The following is a 16878-nucleotide window of genomic DNA, read 5'->3' as shown; positions in this document are numbered from 1 at the left end:
CTCGCCGCGCCGCTGGGAGATTGCTCTGCACTAACTCCACAGGTCAGGGCGAGCAACGCCGCACGCCGCCTGACACCGTTTCCACCTGGCCTGCAGTGTCCCCACCTCTGCCCGCTGCCCCTGTCCCTTTCCGCGCCGCGGAACCGCTGCCGCGGGCCGAACCGGGCCGCGCCGTGCCGCGCAGTATGCAAATGAACGGCCCGGGGGCCGCGGGGAGTTGTGGGGCGTCCCGTCGCAGCGGGCGGAGCCGGAGGCGGGGCCCGCCGTGCCTCTGGGGCGGGGCGAGGAGCGGAAGTCGTACGGTGTCACCTCCGGGACTCGCTCGCTGCGTCTCATCGTCGGGGCCGCGACAAGATGGCGGACCTGTCTCTGGACGAGCTCATACGGAAGCGCGGTGTGACGGTGAAGGGAAGGTGAGCGGTTGGGACGGCGAAGCAGCGCCTCGAGCCCGGCGGGCCCCGGCCGTTCTTCGTGTGTCCCCTCGGGTGGCTCCGCTCCGTGGGCTGCGGGCCGCGGCTGCCTCGGCGCGGCCCGGCCCTGCTCCCGCCCTCGCGTTCCCATTGGCTGGGCCGCGGGGCTGCGGGGCCGCGCTGCGATCCGATTGGCGGCGGCGGCCGTCACTCAGGGCCGGGGCGGGGGTCGGGCCCCCATCTCGGCCCCAGTGCCTGGCGGTGCCCCGGTGGGGCAGGAACGCTCGCCAGCCCATCCCATCTCGGTCTTTTCGGGATTCCTGGCGCCGTCTCTTGTCTCACTGAATCCTCCGACTTGCACTGTCCCCGCTGCCTCGTGCTTGTCCCCGCCGATTAACCCAGCCCTGCTCCCTGTAACGGGGTCGGCGGCCCTGAGCCCCGTCGGTAGCCGGGCTGCAGCTGGTCTCCCGGCAGTGCCCCGGGGCTCCGCCGCGCTCCTGGGAGCGGCTCGGTGCATTGTGGGAGAGCCGCGGGAGCGCTGGTGCTGCTCGGGGAGCCGTAACCGACCGGGGCACCCGCGCGGGGGAGGCTGCCGGGGCTTCGGCTGCACCGCTGCCCGGGCTTCGGAAGGTGTCGACCCTCTAGCGTGGTTAGTGGTGCTCTGACAGATTGTTTGAAGTACTTGAGAAGAAGCGGAGCATGTTGCAGATAAGAACTGTGAGGTCAGATTATTTCTTTGCATGGCAGATGTCTCCAGTGTAGGCTGGGCCATTTACCGCCACAGTTGGCAGTTCTTACCTGGATTCTCCTTCGGTAGCTTTTCGTTTTCCCTTTTGCCATAGTCTCTTAATGTTTGTGAAGATCTTGTCCCCCATCTCCGTTAGCTCAGTGTGCTCTTGCTTTGTTGGGGATTTGTTGTTGTTGTTGTTGCTGGTTTTTAATTAATTTATTGGTTTTCGTTTTTAACTCTGAATGTGTATACACTTACACGTCTAGAGTAATATTCTGAAAGTTACCTGCTAATACATACTACCAAACATTCAAACATATTTAAATCCTAGTCTAGACAAGGCCTTGGCTTTGTGCTTTCATTCATGTTATCCTGCATATTTGGAAGAGTCTTAGGCTGCTTACTATGCCCTAAGTACCTCCTTTATCCCTTCTCAAATCTCTCCTTAACTCTCATTTCTTTCTGCTTTTATTTTGCTGAGCAAAATGAGCTGAATCCCTCCGTAGCACTGTAAGAATTGTTGTGCCCTGCGCTCCTCTTGTATGTCATGTTTACTTCACTTTATAAATTCCTGAGGTAGCAAACTTGGCTTTGTGAAGGCTGGATAAACTGAGTAAACTTAAATCGTTATATTCATGCAGTTCAGTAGTCTAGATGAAATAACAGGAAAATTTTCACCTGTAAAATGTACTGATGCATAACATATTCAAGCCAGAGCTTGGAATCCTGAAAAGTGAATAAGATGTTTGAGATCAGCTTTTATTTCAGGTGCTGTGGCACAAATACCTGAGCAGTTAATGCTCTTGTAGGGTAAGCAATTGTCTGCGAAAGAGAGTTGCTTATTAGCATAAAGACAACTCTTCACGAATGGTGTAGTCTTCGGTACAGTTTCTTAACCTATTACGTTGGGTTTTGTCATCAACAGTCTTAACTAATCGTATTTTAAATGCTGGTACATACATTGCTGGTTTTACTTTGACCTCTCTCACGAGCCTCTGATCCAGCCCTTTGCAGTGCTCCAGCTACATGCTTTCAACATGGCTAAATAAATGCTTTTTAAAATTGCAAGGAAGGTCTTGCTCTGTGTCTTTTGCTTCATAGGTACTGTTAGTCTTCTGTATTCTGGGTATATTTTCATAGATGGTCTTAATAATCTTCCTGTTTCTTCTAGCTGGCTTGCTTTTGCTGTATGAGAGAGCAGCCATAGGACTCTTAGATAGGTAATAAAATGGGACTCCAGTCCCAGCTTTCCTGACATCTGGACACAAGAATGAAAGAGACAGAAGCAGAGGTTAAGTCTTTCATCTCTTGGCTGGCTGGAGTTTTTTTTAAAGATCTCTCCACTGAAAATACATGACTGTAAATAATGTGAAGGTTGTGGAGTTAGATCAGGAGATATTGATGTAAAGGTGTATGAAGAATTGAAACTACATCCTCATTTGATACTGTGATACTAACCTTTTGAGTATTACAACAAATTCTAGGTATCTACTCTTAGACTTTATAAAACTGGGCAACACGTTTCTGAAAGCAGATGAACACTCTAGCCCTCTATTCTGGCTTTTAAAAAGTCAACAGCAATAATATTTTTTCTCTTTTTACTTTTTTTCTTCTTTTTTTTTCCTTTTTTAATGCAAAGAAACCCAATGAGAAAAAAAAAAACCAACTTTAAAAATACGTACCAGAGGAACTCCATTAAAAAACAGATAAACTGGTTTTGTTCTTAGGGCAGTCTTTGAAACCTGTAATAAGAAGGTAGTTCTAGCTTTCACCCTATATTATGCTGCTTTTTAGGAATACTTGTTTACAAGTACAAATACTGTAGTTTTAGAGGGCTATTGTCTTTCTTTGCTCAGTATTGTGATAATGATGTGCTTAGAAAATAAAGGCCATCAAGTGCAGTAGTTCTTTTAGTAGATTAAAGAAGAGGCAGTCATGTTAAAAAGTAATTTGACCAATGACTGTTCTTGAATCTAATCAACCTTGAAACTGGTGGTTTTGAACTTAGACTGTTACTGGTGCTTGTACATCCTAAAATTCAAGTTGCTGTGCTCCCACAAATCTGAACTTGCTGCCCAAAGTTCTTGAAATCATGTGTAGTTCCATGTTTCCTTCGTATCAGGATGTATTACTGTGTTGCAGAAGGTGCTTTAGCAGACCTGTTCAGTTGTAAAGCTAGAAAGTCTGTTCCTGTTCCTCTTTGTCTTCAAAGGTTTCCCCAAAGTATCTGAGTTGTTGAATTTTGTTTAAATGTACTTAGCACAGCTGAAATCAGACCCTTTAGTTTGTAAATGTGAGCTTAAGGATGGAGTTTGTAAAGTTTTCACATGAAGCTGTTTATACAGAAAGTAAAATCCAGCATAAAACAGCTTAGGAGCTCTACTGTTGTATTTAGACATCCAACCAGAGTGGATTTCTGCACAGTAATAATGAACTTTTGTTTGCAGAAACACAAATACTTTTATTGACATTGTATCACATCCTATAATGCCTGAAACTTTTTTCTTTTTCTTTTTCTTTTTTTTCCCCCCAGACTTAACACAAGGCCGGTGTTTGGAGGTGTAAGATCTCGCATTGGGATCCAGCAAAATCTTCTGAATAGATCATCACCAGCTGTGAGCTTCCAGCGGACATTTGATGCCCGACAGAAGATAGGACTCACTGATGCCCGGCACAAACTGGGGGTTAAAGATGCTCGAGAAAAACTGGTTCAAAAGGACGCTCGGTTCAAAATCAAAGGGAAGGTGCAGGATGCTCGAGAGATGTTGAATTCCCGTAAGCAGCAAAGTGTTGCTGCTGAAAAGGTGACCAAAGTGGTGGATGCCAGAGAGAAGATCAGCTTAAAAAGGAGCACTCCAGCTGTTATCAGCCCAGCTATGGGGACAGTAAATCCAGCCATGAAAATCACCAAAACTATCCAAGTAGGTGAAGTGAATCACCTCTGAGCTTCTCAGTTACTCTACAGCAGTTCAGTAGAAATGATAAGACAGTTCATAATATGTTCATATGGTTACAATAGAAGCAACAATGATACAGTTCATTCCAGCCTGTGGGGTAGGATCCTGATTCTTTTGTGTGTCCTTGCAGCTGTTTGGGACTTTCTGTAGAATCACACCTTGCATTTAAATTTTCATTTCAATTTTGGGCCCAAAAAGACTAAGGCAGAACTCCTGTCAGCATTAAAGGAGATGTCTTGAATGGTTAAGTAGTCTCTTTCCTACCTGAATGCAAACAAAATGATGCAGATTTTTTTTTGTCATACTGCCCCTCTTTGCAAGTCTGATGCAGTGGATTGTCCTGTATAGATAACTGGTTTATCCTAGTGGTGGGATAACAGTTTAGAATATGCAGCTATGTTTGTATCTAAGAAAATTTAAAATTCGATGAGCCATTCTACAGTTTTCTCTTTTTATACTTGTCTGGTTTTCAGGAAAGCCCTGATTTCCAGGGAGTTGCCTGATCACATGAAGCATTCCTGCTGAGGCTCAAGATTTATTTCAATTGTGTTATAATCACCCTGACCTGCTAATTTCCTGGGCCAGTTTTCTGCTTTCACTTTGCAGCACAGCAACTTGATTCTTAGCGTCTCTGAGAAACAACTCCTGTTGAACTGTGTCTGTTAAGTACAATGGGTAGAATCAGAAGAGAAGATTGTTGTTCGAGTGGTTGCTCCTTACGTCTACAACCACGTAACTGAGGTTCCTAACCTACCTCTTCCATTTTCATCCTCCCAAAAATGAGCATTGTGCTTACACATACCAGTGTTCTATTGTCATCAGGTTGAGAGCCTAGATGAGTCTGCTTTCTGTTCAGCTGTGGGTTTTGCTGAAGAACATCAAACATGTTTCTTCTGCAGATGAGCCTAGGAAGTTTCCCACTACTCTGCAGGTTTACTGCCAGGCTGATGTAAGAAAGAGAAAGGACTCCTGAGTAAGAGGAGTAAGAGGGGCTAATCACAGAGCAGTAGAGCAGTCTGTTCAGCAGCCATTAATTAGGAGGGTGATTAGTACTCTTTGCTGTCCTAAGCCAAATCACCAGCATCAGCCATGAGGAACAGACCATTTTCTACAAAGTTTCTAGGAATTAAAGTAGTTTACAGAGACTTGGTGCAGTAGCTGTTTGTTCTAACCTGGTGTTTTGGGGGGTTTTTTGTTACTTGGTTTGACCAATAGTATTTTCTGTTTATTAGACAACAAAGTGCAGGTGTCTTGGTTTAGGGCAAATTTGGGAGAAAACTTCAGAATGGGATTTTTTTAGAAAGTAAATTTAAACAGCTCTTTTTGCAACTGGTTTGGGAAAATATTTTAGTGGAGAAGAGTGGAAAACCTGTTTATTTAACAAGCAAAGTATCTGCAAGCATAAAAAAAATGTACAGTATTAAACAATGAAACAGCTTGCTGTTTGAAGAGATGGCAAATTCAGAAAAGTCTTTTTTGTGGGATGTAGCTTGGCTCATTCCATCTCTTATCAGTCTTTCTAGTGCTGGAAAGTGCCGATGCCCAGGCTTTGGTGGGCCACAGGTATGAGCTCTTGGTGTTTTGTTGGGATTTCAGTCAAGAGTAGGTTTGAACAGATTTAAGAAAAAAGAAACAAAACACAGACCAGGGAATTTTTCTGCCTCAGCTAGCTAAAAACTAACTAGAAACAAAGGAGAGCTCTGTCTTGCTGTCTGTCTGCTGCAGACAGCAGAGTCTGGAGAAGCATGCAGGGGAGTGGGTGCTGTTTCTGAAAACAAACTGTGTGCTTCTTCTTTCCTCCCCTTTGCTCTCAAAACTAGTTTTAAAGGTGCAGAACTTAATATGTAGCGTAAACAGAACAGATGATTTGGGATACAAGCATCATAAAGTCCCCCCAGGTACATTCCACCCCTTATCCCCGTATCGTCAACTTATTACCCAAACTAATATATATTCTAACTCTACAAACACATACATTATACATACATATATATAAACATATACACACACAAGGACAGTGACATTTAGCAAACAGTGATATTTATACATGGAAGCATATATATTTATATATAGGATATTATGGCAATTCAGACTGTAGACAGAACCTTGCACATGAGCAATTAACTAAAAATGTTTTAAAATACTTGTACTGAAATTCCAGATTGCCCCTGACCCTCCTATCTTTCCAAATGTGGAAGTAGAATCAAACTAGTATATCTTGATCGAAGGTACAGCACACAGCTCTAAATGTGCTGTCCTGAAGTCTTGTTTGTTATAGAGAAGGAAAAATCTTTGGAACAGAAAAATTACTGTCGGTCTGCTGCTGTTCCTGTAAGATATGTATCCTTGTTTCTGAATTGATTAGCAAATTGAAACATGAGGTGCTATGGTCTAAGTAGCAGTCGAGAGAACATGCAAATCTGAAGATTTTACTACCTGTGTGGACTATTTTTGCAAGAATATCTGTTCTTTAATGGACAGCTTCCAGCTTTTTCAGAAAGCAGAAGGACAACGTTTTTAAGGGTGTTGTTGCATGATTTCAGTTATCAATTAGTACAGCTGCATTCCCTAGCTACTTCTGTGGTGGTTTCCCTGTTGGACTGCAGAAGAGGCAGCTACACTACCCTGTGCATTATTTTATTCCAGCTCTAGTGCTAAGGGGCAGTATACACTTCTCCTTTTGTTTGATGGAGATATGTATGTTTAGTTACCTGTAGCATGAAGGAAGAGATACTTATCCCATTTCTGACTTAATCCATTCGTGGTTTTGTATTGGCAGAAATGTAGAGCTAGTCGGTCCTGACAGGACTGAATTTATCTTTCCTTCCCAATAATCTTGGACTGAACCCTAAGTAATTTGAATCCTTTTCTTCCTGTGGCCTTAGATTTTAATTTAAGCGAAGCTGTCTCATGCTGACCGTATCACAGGAAATACAGGTGTTACCTAAGAGCATATTGTGGTAATATATATTTCAAAGCAGGAAGGTGAGTTTCATTTAAGTGATCTCAGGGTATTCAACTAAAGCTTTGATTTTCTGAAATGAGGACCTGATGGACTGTAGCACTTAATGCTTTGGTTCTTTATCTCTAACTGTAGCAGAAGGCCATTCCTGGACACTCTCATCCAGCAGTTCCTGGACACTCTCATCCAGCAGGAATGAGGATTAATGTGGTGAACAATCATACACATAAACAGGTGTGTACCTGCTCTGTACTTTGTTTGTTACCTTTGTCAGGGAAGAAAATCTGTCCATAAACATTGGCAGGTGCAAAGAAAACTCTTAAGTAGATTAGGAGAGTGGATGTGGTTGTACATAGTCAAATGTGCTGCAGTGAGGTGGGAGAGGGTGATTTCCTGTGAAATCCCAGCTGTGGGCCGCTGCTGGAATCCTGATAGGGAATGATGTTAATTAGCATTCTGATGTACTTCCAAAGTTCCCTTGGGCCTTATCAAGCAGATTTTGAGAAAGACCCTAGAGTACTGTCTTTCTGGGATCAGTTTTAAAGACCTTTGTCGTGGCCCACAGCCGTTTAACCCCCTTACTACCTTGGGTGCTTTCAGGGAAAAATTGTGTGGTTTTATTACTTAAGTTATTTTGTGTGTATACATGTAAAGTATTGCATGAAATACTGGAAAACTGGCATTCACAATATCATGTCAGGTGACTTTTTTGCCATGATTATAGTAACTTCAGTTATTTGTGTATGTTACCTTTATGCTGGCCTGCTACCCTTACTTATCCCAGATGCTGTTGTTTAAGGAAGTGTCTTCATTATTCTGACCTCATCACTGTAAACATGGAATCCATTTCATTTTGTCTCAAACTCAAGTCCGTTGTCCTGATGCCTAGTGTTTTTCCCAGCTCTTTTATTTTCTCCACAATTCTCCTCTGTTCTCTGTCCATTTTTGGTTTGGTTTTTTTTTTTTTCCTTTATAGCATTTCTGTGACTGGAACAACTTCCCTGTTTGTAAACCAGAATCTTGCTGACTATGACAACCCACTGATTTTGCAAGCTCTTATTGCTAATCCCTCCATTTTTCTTTACCTTTTTACTGAATCAATGGGAAGCTGTTTGCAGTTGTGATTTCTTGTGTTCTGGGCACTGCTATATGTGTCTAGACGTTTTCTTCATGTTATTTAGAGTCAATGAGAAAACTGCTTGTGTAGTTGAGCAATACATGCTATGAGGCTATGAGTGTTAAGTTGAACTGGAAAATTAATTACTCATTCAGTAATGCTCTTAGTGCAGTGTTTACTAGGGCCAGATGGATATGTTCTGTACTAAGGAAAACAGGCTATTCAAAAGGAATGTTCGGTTTAGGTGTACTCAGGAGGAATTCGTTTAATTAAAAAAAAAACAAAACCAAACTCCAAACAAACAAAAAAACCAAACCTGCCACACACTCCCAAACTAATTAAAAAATCACATGCACAGGCTTCAGCTGCAAAGGTAGGAGGGTGCTAGAAGACATTGAGGCTTTATTCCATTAATGTAGCTTCAGCAGTCCTAGTGAAGTCCAGGAGTAGAAGAATCTGTATGTAATTTCAGTATATCTAGGGAAACAGTTTTACTGTGGTGTTTTTGGAAAGAATGATTGTTTTCATAGTGATGTTTTGACATGGACTTGTATATCTAGAACTAAAATCCAGTGTAATCATGTTCATTAGCTGAAGATGGTTGAAGGCAGGAGAAAACTACCTATTTTTGAAATGTCTCAATGAAATCTACCTGCATGTAAACTATTACCTTCTTCACTTCAGGGTCTGTATGACACAGAAGATGATGATGAAAGCGTCTCTCCCCTTCCTAGCAAACAGATGAAAATCACCACCACAAACAGTTTCCTGCACAACTCAGTAAGAGATCATCTGAACAGTCCCCACCATGCCATGCTCACATTGCATGGACACAGAGACTGTGTCTTTACAGGGCTTATGTTCTTTTAAAATCTGTATATGATGCTTTCTCCTCAAATATTTGCTCTTCACCCCACCCTTTGTGCCATTGCTTCTACTGTTATTTTTGGAACAGAGTTCTTTTAGGGTAACTGGTTTTATGGGCTTTTAGCAGCCAGAATGTGTGCTTTCTGCCCTGCTGGCAGATTGCTGCATCCTGGCTCTTGACTTTCTTCTTGTTGAGGAAGGGCACTGAACCTGTCCTGTTACTGTTTGAGTAAACCAACAAGGGAAGCTTTCTGCTGCTTCTGGAGACTGGACATCAAAGCAGGAAATCTCTTGCTGTGCAAAAATCTTAGTAGGCATCTTGTTGGGGAGGACTGTTGCTCTGGAGTAGATGGAATTTCAGTACAGACAAATACAAGATCCTGCTTTTGGCATGGGACGACCCTCTGCAGCTTAAACTGAGAACTGACTGGCTAGAAAGCAGCTTTCTAGGAAGGAGCCTGGGGGTCCTCCTGTGTGATCTGCTAAGAATGAGTGAGTAGTGCATCCTTCTAGCAACAAAGGCTAGCTGTACGTGTAGTGAAACCATAGCCAGCAAATCATGGAAGATAATCATTCCTGTTTGACATTTTGAGAATGCATCTGGAATTCTTTGCCTATCTTGAGGCTCTGCAATACAAGAAAGACATGGCTGGAACCAGTAAACAGGGTGGGCAGAGGGCTGCACCATGTTATGCATGAGGAGTGGCTGAGAGAGTCTCAAGGCTGAGAAGTCCGTAGTGAGATCCATCCACACTCACTGCTTGGAAAGGGCAAAGAGTGGACAGGACTGCCTGGAAAAGGCAAAGCCCAGATCCTTTTCAGGACAGACCACGGAGAAGACAAACCAGTAAATGTGCTGCAGCAAAATAAATTCTCGTTGGTGAAATTATCACAGTATTGATCAGCATCTGGCACAGCGACCCAAAGAGGTTGTGCAGTCATCATTCTTGAATATTTAGTGCTTATCTGGATAAGACCCTTGCCAACCTAACGTGTCTTTGAAGTTAGCCCTGGCATAGGTTTAGACTAAGTTATTCTCTGGTTTCGGAAAAGCAAATTCATGTGGTTTTACCATCATGCAGGCACTGTAGTGCAGTGATTACCCCAGGAATTTATTTCCTGATGTAGGTATTCAGAATAGAGCTTCAGGCTATTTGTGATTCTCAAATAATCTTACAAGGGTTTTTTGAGGAGTAAATTTGTTCTTTGCAGTGTTCACAGCAGCTTCCAAGCACAAGTTTTAGTCTGGCTTTAAACTCACCTATTTCAGCCTAAGTTCCATGTCTTTGTGTGCCCTAACTTGATGATTGTGAGGAATTACTGCTTTTTGTTCTGGGGCTTCTCAATCTTACTGTTAATGAGCAATCTTTGTGAACACTTTGTAAAGTACTTGAAAATCTTCAGATGAAAGGAACTTTTCAAATTCAGATTACATTGTTAAAGTTTATTTAAGAAAAGTATGAAACCAAAATGTGCTTATGAGAGAAGGGCTCTTTCTGGATAAACATACCTTTTTATGTTTATACCCAGAAACTATTCACTTATTTTTTTCTCAGAGACTTTTGAAAGTCTCCAGCACTGTAGTAGTTTTGACACTGGGAAGGGCATGCAGTTCTTAGTGCATACTAGTAATACTCTGGTGGTGGTGCTTGAAGAAAAGTGATGGCTTTTGTAGGCTGCAGATCTGAGATACTTCCTTTTTTCTTCCTGTAGACTGGTCTGAGCAGCAATAAATTCTCTCTGTCCAAGACTGTTCCCCTGACTAAAGTGGTCCAGAACGATACATACACAGCTCCACCTGCACCTCCCCCTCCTATGCGGGCAAAGGCCTTGACAAACATGTCCCGGACCTTAGTGACAAAGGAAGAGCCTCCGAAAGAGCCAGCACCTGTTGAGGTGAGCTCAGGGAAGGGGAAAATGCAGTTTATAGAAGTCTCTGAAACATCTGAAACTTGCTGTTCATTGGACATTTGAGCAGCCTGCTTCTGCCTGCCTTGCACCATTTGTTCTGGGACATCATCAAGGTTATTCTGATAACTGCAGTCCATGTTCCAAGAATTTGAAACTAGTCTAAACATCCTTTCCCTGCACATGGTCCTGGAGGAATCTATATTATGGGGAGATGGCAGTTGTTGTTTGGACACTTCTTGGTGCCCTTCATGTCCCCAGGAGTAGTGTTTTAACACTATTTGATATGTTGTATGTTGACTGCAGCTAGCAAGGAGAAAAAAGAGTTCTTCCAAATGTACACATTCTCATGTACACATGAGACCTCCCAGGCAATTTGTAGACAGCCTGCCTGGAATTGCATTGCCAAACTGCCTGATGTTGGGTACAAGTAGCTCACTATGTGTTCCTAGGTGTGTTGAGTTTAGCATGCTCCTGAGAGGCTGGAGCTGTATTTTGGGGTTTTCTCACTGGTGTAGAGTACAACAGAGACAGGCTGTTAAAAGTGTGGGCATGACCAGAGTACTGGGTATGCAGATTAAGTTAGTGTTATTCTTGGGAATAAGAGTGGAAAAGTTACTTCAGAAAGAAACTAGCATAGAAAAGGAGCTCTTTTTTGCCATCAGATGAGCTGGGCTGTAGTAAACATTGATATTTCCCATTACTAGCTGTAGCTCTCTCCTTTGTGTGTTTGTACAGAAATTTCCAGACATACCCTTAGTGACTTTTTATTGCTTTCTCTGCTGTGCTATATTGTGTGCTGTATTTCTGACCTTTTCCATGTGATGCATTTATTTGTGTTGGCAGCTGGCATTCAGTCCTTTGGAAGGCACAAAGATGACCGTAAATAATCTGCATCCTCGAGTTACAGAAGAAGATATTGTTGTGAGTATTGCTTGCTGCCAAACTGTGCATGAGTGACACTTCCTTTCCTTATACTTCCTCTTTTGATAAATCACTTGATCTAAGGTGAATGCAGTGAAGAGGGGTGTGATGTGGATCTACTGTCCGTGCAAAAACTTCCAGGGTTCCTGATTGATTTGGGTTTGTTTACATTTTTTTTTAAAAAAACCACATACTTAAGAACATGGGACGAAATCCCACAGAGTATATTGAGATACCTGACATAACTTAGAAGAAGAGTTCATGCCAAGTGATTCTTTTACCCAAACTTATGCCCCCATCCAAATTATCTAGGGGCTTCCATTCTCACCGGGCAGAGCATGAATCTGGTCCTCCCGTGTGAAAAACATTATTGGGTACTGGCCCTAAACTTCCCTGCTTGTGTAGTCTCTGCTAATCGTGCCAAGTACTTACACCATAACAAATGCAGTAAGAATAGTGTCCAGATCCTGTCAGGTATTTAATAAGCAGGATGGGTGGTGTGATGAAGCGAGTAAACCCTTCTCATGCAGTGCCTTTGGTGTGACCATGGTCATGACTGACTCTCTGCCCTCAGGAGTTATTCTGTGTGTGTGGCGCTCTGAAGCGAGCCAGGCTGGTGCACCCTGGAGTGGCTGAGGTAGTATTTGTGAAGAAAGAAGATGCTATCACAGCATATAAGAAATACAACAACAGGTGCTTAGATGGTAAGTTTGATGCCAGAGTTGCATGTAGGATAAATAAATCAAGAATGACTTGATCACCTGACTGTAAGGTTTAAAAGCATCTTAGATGCTAATATGCTGGCAAGAGAGAAATACCAGAAAATCAATTAAAGAGCTAGATAAGATACTAATTGCTGTGTAACTAGCTGAATATATGCACAGTTTATTTAAATGCAATAAAAAGCCCACCCGCATTTTCCTAGAAAATGAAGGTTCAGAGCTGGAGGCAGGGTCCTGATCGGTCTGAGTCTGGCCTAACTTTCAAATGAAATTTCTTGTGTTTCTAATTTAGTACTAAGAGCTGCGTAGTCCTTAGGAAGGCTTTACCTGCTTACAGAGCTGCTTGCAAAGTACAAGTAAAACTAGTATTTGCAATAGTTCCAGGGTGTACTCAGAGACCTTTTGAACTGGATTTGTAAAACAGTATTAGATTCTCCATAAACTTTCAATAATGCAATTTTATTTTTTTAACCATGTTAAACTGAAATTATTGTTGAACTGTTCATTTTTAGCTGGAAATAGGTGTTTTTTCTTTCTTTAGATGAGTGACATGTTATGGAAGTCAGATGAGGAGCAGACAGCTGAGACTGAGAGATCTTCTTGTGTCTCTGCTAAGGGCTTTATACTTCAGTGTAACTTGTTAATTAGAATGATTCTTCATACAGTACTGAGTGTTTCAGTGGCTCTTCTGTTGCTCTGATTCTGCAACAAGACATTTATCATCTGTTCTTTCTCATGTTTCCCCAGCTTGTAGAACGCTATTGCTTGCACTGTTGTGTGATGTTTCAAGGATCTTACCTTACGCCAATTCTGATAGAACGTTTTGTATTTTGGTTTTATTTAGGCCAACCAATGAAATGCAATCTTCATATGAATGGGAATGTCATCACCTCAGACCAGCCTATATTGCTGTAAGTGTCCTTCAGTGGGGAAAGGGTCCAAATGCTTTTGCAGGTTCTATTTTGAGAATCGTTGTCCCATGAATTTTCTTTCTCTCCCCTTCTGTGGTACAATATGATGAGTGGAGTGCAATGTAGCTTGACTGCCTAGTGTTCTCAGCCCTGAGGTGCAAAAATGATCTGAAATGAGGACGTTTTCTTGTGAGAAAAGCATATTTAAAACCTTTATCTCTGATATTGTTAAGGGGGAAATACTGATAACAGTAAATGCAGACAGAGTGTTAAAAGTTATCTATCATAAGGAGAGGTTAAATACTGCCTTTGTTAGTAATTTTTTTTTTTAATCTTCTAGCCGACTGAGTGATACCCCTTCAGTGAAGAAGGAAGGGGAACCACGCCGGTCAAGTGCAAGCGCCTCCTCAAATCCCCCAGCTGAAGTGGACCCTGAAACTATCTTGAAGGCACTCTTTAAATCCTCAGGGGTCTCTGCCTCTGTGCAGCCCACAGAATTCAAAATTAAACTCTGAGAGGGGGGAGCAAGCAGTGGACTGGAAAACACATATAAGTTGGGGGATGAGGAAAGTGCAGGAGTGCAGATGTTATTTGCATTTGCCTATCCTGAAATTTTTTGTTTTCTATGATCGCTACCTTACTGTACAATAGTGTTTTCTCTTGTGTGTGTACTTTCTGTTTTCATAGTTGGAGTTTTCTTCCATGATTTTTTTTTCCCAAGAGAATAACCTCCCCCTTCTGCCAGTAATGTATTACCAAGCATATACCATGTAACTCCATCCTTTACTCCAAAGCCCCCGGTGGCCATTAAAAGTGCACATAGACTTCGAGGGAAGGAGTGGTGATCTCCTTCTCTTTTCTTCTGACTGACCTTTAACGAAAAGGTGCATCCCCTTGATTGTCCACAGGCAAGAGCACCACGTTGTTTCTGAAGTTGCTGCACTGGGTGCACAGGCAGGTTGGGCTCCGTCCAGAAAGGACTTGTATGCATTTGGTGGCATAACTCTTCCTTCTGGCTGTTGGACACTTTCCTGCTCAGCAGCTGGGACACTGAGACAAAGCAGGAAAAGCCGAGCTGCCAGCAGTGTGTGCCAACAGAGACATCAGGCAGAAAGGACATATGCACAAGTGCACCAGACATTGTGCTGTGGGCAGGGGTGTTTCAACTCTGGTAGTGCTGGAGGGTTGTTCTGGCGTTTGTATAAGGAATATATTTACTCTGGAGGGTCAGGCTCAGTTGCTCTCCTCTTTCTGGACTGAAAAATTAAGAACCAGTCATGCTCAGAGGTAGAAGAAATCCAGCTGTTTGACTCCCATTAGACTAAACTGCCTCCTGCTGCTGATGCATGGACATGAGTTTCTTTCTTGCCTTCTAACTCAGCCAGTCTCCTATAAAATGGAAGGACCTGGGACCCTTTTCACAAAGTCTTGTGTCTGAGAACTCGTTTCTTTGAGTGATGCTATTTGGGCATTGTTTGGCTGCTGTGCAGTTATGCTGCTGGCATGCCTGGATTTGGAGGATGATTCCTGCAGTGTGTGGCTTCAGGGAGAGGTTTAGGAGCAGAGGGCAGTTAGCGCTGTGTAAGGAGCACGGGAGAAGAGCGTCAAGTCCGGTGCAGGGCGGCGAGGACGTGGCGTGGGCCAGCGAGTGTGTGTGACAGGCCACTAGGTGGCACTTCCAGTACTTCTCATTGTTTGTCCTGCATTGGCGCCTTGGATGTTGAAAGTCCCAGTGGGTCCACTCGTTTGTGTTTGTTCAATTTGTATTGGAAGAGACAAAAGCTGAGAGCGACTTCCAGAATCTGGTTGGGGTTTGAACTTGATCCTACTAGGTGGGAGACTAACCTAATCCATTTTGTTCAGCTCTGCTGAGTAGCTTCTGTAAGTTCAGACTCTGTTTCTTGGACAACCCCATGTTTATTTTGCTTTCTTGTTCTGTAAGAGCTCTTTCTTCTATCTAGCTTGTGCAGACCATTCCTCTATCTCACTGTATCCCTTTTAGCCATGGAAATAATAAGGACTTGGCAGGACTTGTTTTTCTGGAGTACTCTTTGGTTTGAAGGCCAGTGACACCATGATTGGTAGGGTGCTTCATGTGAACAGCGGATGTTTGTAGGGGAGGGGACCTAAGACAGCTATTGTTCTCCTTTTTTTAGATTGCCCACCAAATACCTGTGTTTTAATAAAAAAAAAGGGAGGGGGGGGGAGGAGGAAACATTAGGGGTTGGAGAAGATAATGTATTACCTGTTTCTGAATAAACATTTGTTATACAGAGTGGATTCTAAGCCTTTTTAGATGATGTGAAGCAACTAAAGTTCAGTGGTAATATTCCAATATTGAGTCAATTGTGCTTTCTAGGTGAACATAGAAATTTCAAAACTGATAATGTGATGAAGAGCAAGAGGAGCTTATGGGTGAGAGAGCTGTTACTCCTCTACCTTTTAATCTGGATCATAGAAATTAGCAGCTGATTCTTGCTACTAAATTGAAGCCATTTGTGTCCATGTAATTAAAATTCTCTTTTTACAGGACAAAAAATAGCGGCCTTTGTTACTGACAACCTAGTAATTTAAAAAGCAATTTTATAGCAAAAATGGCTCTGAAATCAGGGTACCTGTTCTAAATGAAGTGGGATACTTTCATTACCAGCTAGACAGAAAGCTGTGTAAATGTGAAGACATGTATTGTGAGTGCATCTCTTGCCTCTTCTGAAAGAATGGGGAGACTCAAGGATCTTGTAAATTAATAGATTCATGTCCTTTGGAAAAGCCAAATAGGAAGATGCATTTTAACTTACTGTTAAATTCTGGGTTATGTTTAGGTTATCTGAGAGTTTTGATGGCATTGACATACTTCCTTGGAAGAACTACCTTCTGCTCCGTTACATAGCTCTGTTATCTATGACAACATATTCTTACTTTTTACAAATTGGTGAATTAAGTGGTTGTCCAAACACCACTCCATGGCTTGTCTTAGAGCAGTGTCTTGGTGTACACTGGTATTCTGGTCTTGGTCAGCTCTTTAATGCACCATTGCATGGCTTCTTCTGTTGGGCACTCAATCAAAACTAACTGTTTATTGTCAGTTCTTATCAGGTTATTCCCAGTCCTTTTTAGGTAGTTCACCTTGGCTCTCCAGTTTCTCATGGACATCCTGCAATTGTCATGCTAATCATGATTTCAAACCTATCACCTTCTGGCTACATTTATCCTCATGCAACGTGGTTATATTTTTGTGGGTTTTTTTGTTTTTGTTTTTTTTTTTCTTTCTGGTCTGATAGAAATTACGAACTTCCATATGAAATACTAATTGTTTGCACTCTGAATTAATGTGCATTAATTTAGACATTAAATTGCCTGGCCGGGACAG

The 16878-nt window shown here is 42.6% G+C and overlaps 1 protein-coding gene across 6 annotated transcripts; it reads left to right on the top strand.

Annotated features, from left to right (window-relative positions):
• Nucleotides 1–206: 206 nt before the first annotated feature.
• On the top strand, nt 207–16047 carry LOC131592646 (polymerase delta-interacting protein 3-like). Of its 6 annotated transcripts, none has more exons than XM_058864293.1 (9): nt 207–413; nt 3674–4061; nt 7198–7293; nt 8861–8956; nt 10757–10939; nt 11798–11875; nt 12450–12579; nt 13442–13508; nt 13849–16047. In XM_058864293.1, the coding sequence occupies exons 1-9, from the start codon at nt 355–357 to the stop codon at nt 14021–14023; spliced, it is 1272 nt and encodes a 423-aa protein (XP_058720276.1). In that variant the 5' UTR covers nt 207–354; the 3' UTR covers nt 14024–16047. The 6 variants fall into 6 exon arrangements, with proteins under 6 accessions (XP_058720276.1, XP_058720274.1, XP_058720273.1 ...); XM_058864291.1 differs by having other exon boundaries at nt 7195–7293; XM_058864290.1 differs by having other exon boundaries at nt 3674–4070.
• Nucleotides 16048–16878: the final 831 nt, after the last annotated feature.

Source organism: Poecile atricapillus, chromosome Z (assembly GCF_030490865.1).
Source record: "Poecile atricapillus isolate bPoeAtr1 chromosome Z, bPoeAtr1.hap1, whole genome shotgun sequence".
Taxonomy (NCBI): domain Eukaryota; kingdom Metazoa; phylum Chordata; class Aves; order Passeriformes; family Paridae; genus Poecile; species Poecile atricapillus.
Note: the sequence above shows the minus strand (reverse complement) of the source record. Positions and strands in the feature narration are given on the sequence as shown.